The 3,460-nt window shown below is 49.1% G+C and overlaps 1 protein-coding gene across 1 annotated transcript in view; it reads left to right on the plus strand.

Moving 5' to 3' along the window:
* Positions 1 to 3,219: 3,219 nt before the first annotated feature.
* The window catches only part of RAC1 (Rac family small GTPase 1), a 15,530-nt gene continuing 15,289 nt past the window's right edge, over positions 3,220 to 3,460 (plus strand). The window contains exon 1 of the mRNA XM_026083012.1: positions 3,220 to 3,456. Within this exon, the coding sequence (XP_025938797.1) occupies positions 3,422 to 3,456 (35 nt within the window). The 5' untranslated portion in view covers positions 3,220 to 3,421. The remainder of the gene's footprint in view (positions 3,457 to 3,460) is intronic.

Consider the following 3,460-nt stretch of genomic DNA (forward strand, 5'->3'; position numbering starts at 1 on the left):
CTGTGTTCCTTATCTTTTGACAAACTAATGTTTCAGCCTGTTCCCTCTGTGCATCTCTTCTCACATTCTCAGGTAAATAAACATGTCTGCAAATAGTGTTATACATTTGTAGCACTATGTAAGTTATTTGTTTCTCTTTAAAACCAAGTATACTACATACTAGTTAGCAAAACAGAAGCAGCAAAACGTAGCTGAAATATACTAAAATTAATTAATAAACAAATAATTAATTCATAATGTACTCTAAGTACACACAACTAACAAGTTGTCTTGCAGTGCATCTAAGAATAGTTACCTTAAGAGAGGTATCAACTAGGATTCCAAATGCAAAGTTTTGAACTATTCCAAAAGGTTTCTTCTTATCATATTTGAGGGAATAAAGGTTTGCAAACATGTGGAAACAAAACTGGGTGCATCTATCATCATCATCATCATCATCATCATCATCATCATCATCATCATCTACCCAAATTGTAATATTGTTTTTAGTGGCTAACAGTGAATATTTATGTAGATATTTTATAATGTTAGTCTTTATATACCCAATTAAAATAATCAAATTGAAACCTGTTCGAAGCATACCCTATGCTTTAACTTATTTTTTGACAATTCAAAACAATTGATCCCAAAAGAATCAGATGGAGGAGCACTGAAAAGAACATATATAAAAAGATATTGCTTGTCTCATGACAGGATCATAAGAACAATTTGTGCTAACGTAAATATTTTTTTCTCCATTACTACCTTTTCTCTGTTACAGTATTTTTATGCTACTACAGTCATCTTGTATTTTAAAATGACAGTCAGTTTCTATAACCACAGCAAAAAATATAATTAATTTACCTTTTAACAAAAGGCAAAAACAAAGCCAAAGTTAAATGTAACAAAAATGTGTTGTAGGTATTATTATTTATGATGTATAAACCACTGAAGAAGACTGCATGTCTTATATTGTAAATTTGGTTGTACCTCTTTTTCACATTAAAAAAACCCCATCATATCCATCTGATGACATTGCATAATGTGAGAACCAGCAGAGGAATAGGTAGGCAGTGGGAAAATTTAAAGTAGTTTTATGTGTCCCTTGAATCTATGTTCTGTCTCCCCGGGCCCATGACATAAATTAGACAAGCTCCATGTCTGCTCTGTTTCGATGCAGCATCTCAGGAGCTCCAAAGCGTTGCAGCAGCCAAGAACAGCAAGAGCGCTGTGATACTGCCCACACCTCCCTTCCGCAGCTCCCGGCTGCTGGTAGGGAATGGTTGCCAGGTCATCGCTAGCAGCTGAGTGTTGGTTTTAAGGATATTTGGCTTAAATGACAACAGACATTTCAACTTCCATCTCTATGAGGGGATATGGACGTGCAAGTGTTGCAAAAAAAAGTGTTGCAATAGCTTTTCAGGTTATAGTGATCTTTATGATGTTTTCCTGACTGAATATATGAGAAGTTTCTTTGCTCAGCAAAAGGAAAAAAGAGAAAGTACCATGGAATGCTCCATCCACTGGTGAGGTTGCACTGTACTGTATCAAATTCACTTAGAAAAGTTCAGAAAGTAATATGAGATCAAATCACTGGAAAACCATCCAGGGTGGTGCAGTCCTTTGTATTCATGTCACTGGATTCATCATCACTTGGGAGGGAGGCAGCATGTGGAGAGGCAGCATGTGCATGGGCCTTTTCCTCACCCTTTCTCTGAGGAATGGATGGCAATGTAGACGAAGAGAAGAGTGGTTGAGTGCGTCAGTCCAACCAGAAGCTTCTCTGCGAGCAGAATTACCACAAGAATGAATGGAAGAAATTAAGTAACTCCTGGGATCATTGGACCTGCTCTGCTTGACTTTTAAATTATTCTATTCACCTATGCATTCCAGGACATAACTATTTACTTACGTGCTAAAGCACACCTTTTGATTCAGCAGTTCCTAAAAATATCTGTTTTCTTGTGGTAAAGAGAACTCCAAAGCAATAAACTCTAAAGCATCCCAGAAATGAGTAAGTGTTAACACTAATATTATTCCTGGGTGGACATATTTACAATTTATATGCCTCCTCCTTTGACCCTGCAAAATTGGTTCATGAAATACAGGCAAAATCACAGAAAATATTGTGATGCTAATCTTTATTTTTCTTAACACCTCTGGAGTTCAAAAACGTTAACAATAACTAAGCAGAAACATATATATCACCGCCCATCACATCTCTCGGTGTTGTGTCACGCTGTGCGGAGGGACAGGTTGTGTCCAGAGGACCACCTAAGTGAGCTGGGGATGTGCGTGACGCTGAGCTAAGGGCAGCGAGCCCCCGGGCAGCGCCTGGGGCAGGCCGCAGCGGGCCGAGGCGGTGGGCACCGCTCTCCCTGAGCCCTTACAGCCCGTCTTGCGCAGACTCCGTGCGCTGGTCTGGTCTGACACTTGCCAGCAGAGCTCACGAAGGTTGTACAACGAAGGCTGCGGCGCGTGAGGAGGAGGGCGGCACACCGGGAACCTCACAGTTACATCCGCACGACGGATCTCTATTTTTGCTCACTGGATAAGACACAACCCTCCTCACACGGTCTGCACGGCCAAGCGCAATCACACATTAGCAGGCTTCGTGAGGTGCTAAGCGCCACATGGGCACACGACATCCTGATACCGGGGCGGCGCTAGGATGGCGTCAGGCTGCGTCAGGGCTGAATTGCAGGACCCCAAAGCGGCGCCAGAAGCCAGCTTCGGTTCGAGAGGGCTCTGCCCGACCTGACGGCGCCAGCGCCATCCGATGCGCCCCGGAGGGCTGGCGCGGGGCACGGGCGGCGGCCGCTGCGACATGGCCGCTCTCCTGCGTCCTGCGCGCCTCCGCCGGGCCCGGCCGCGCCTGCTTGCTGGGCTCAGCAGAGCCAGCACATGGCAAAACACATTTCTGATTAAAAGCACCGGAAAGGATGACCCTGGGCGCCTCCGCGCTCCCGCGGCGGCGGGGCCGGGCGGCGGCGGCTCCCCGCTCCCGCACTAGGTCAGTGGCACAAGCACGGCGGCCCCGCCCCCGCGGAGCCGAGCGCTGCCGAGCGCTTCCGAAGCCCCCCGCGGCGCGGCGGAGACACCCGAGCGGCGCCGAAGAGCTCCGAAGCCGCGGCGGCGCCTTGCCGGAGAGGCACGAAGCGGCTCGGCGCGCGGGCGGGGCCAGGCCGAGCGGGCCCGGGGGCGGGGCCTCGCGCGGCCCGGCCGGATGTGAGTTGCGCGGGCGCTTCCTGTTTCCCTGCAGTCCTCCCTCTCCCCGCCTTGGGTGGTGGCCGCTGCCTCGTCGCCGCTGCCAGGCACAGGGCGGAGGCGGCCGCGACCCGGTGCGGACACCGCCGCCGGCTCCCTTCTCGTGCGGCGCTGCCCGCCCCGCTCCGCTCCGCCCCGCCTCGAGCTCGAGCAGCCCCGCGGCGGCGCAGCCCCGATGCAGGCCATCAAGTGTGTGGTGGTGGGCGACGGGTGA

This window comes from Apteryx rowi, unplaced genomic scaffold (assembly GCF_003343035.1).
Source record: "Apteryx rowi isolate R43461 unplaced genomic scaffold, aptRow1 scaffold_6, whole genome shotgun sequence".
Classification (NCBI taxonomy): Eukaryota; Metazoa; Chordata; class Aves; order Apterygiformes; family Apterygidae; genus Apteryx; species Apteryx rowi.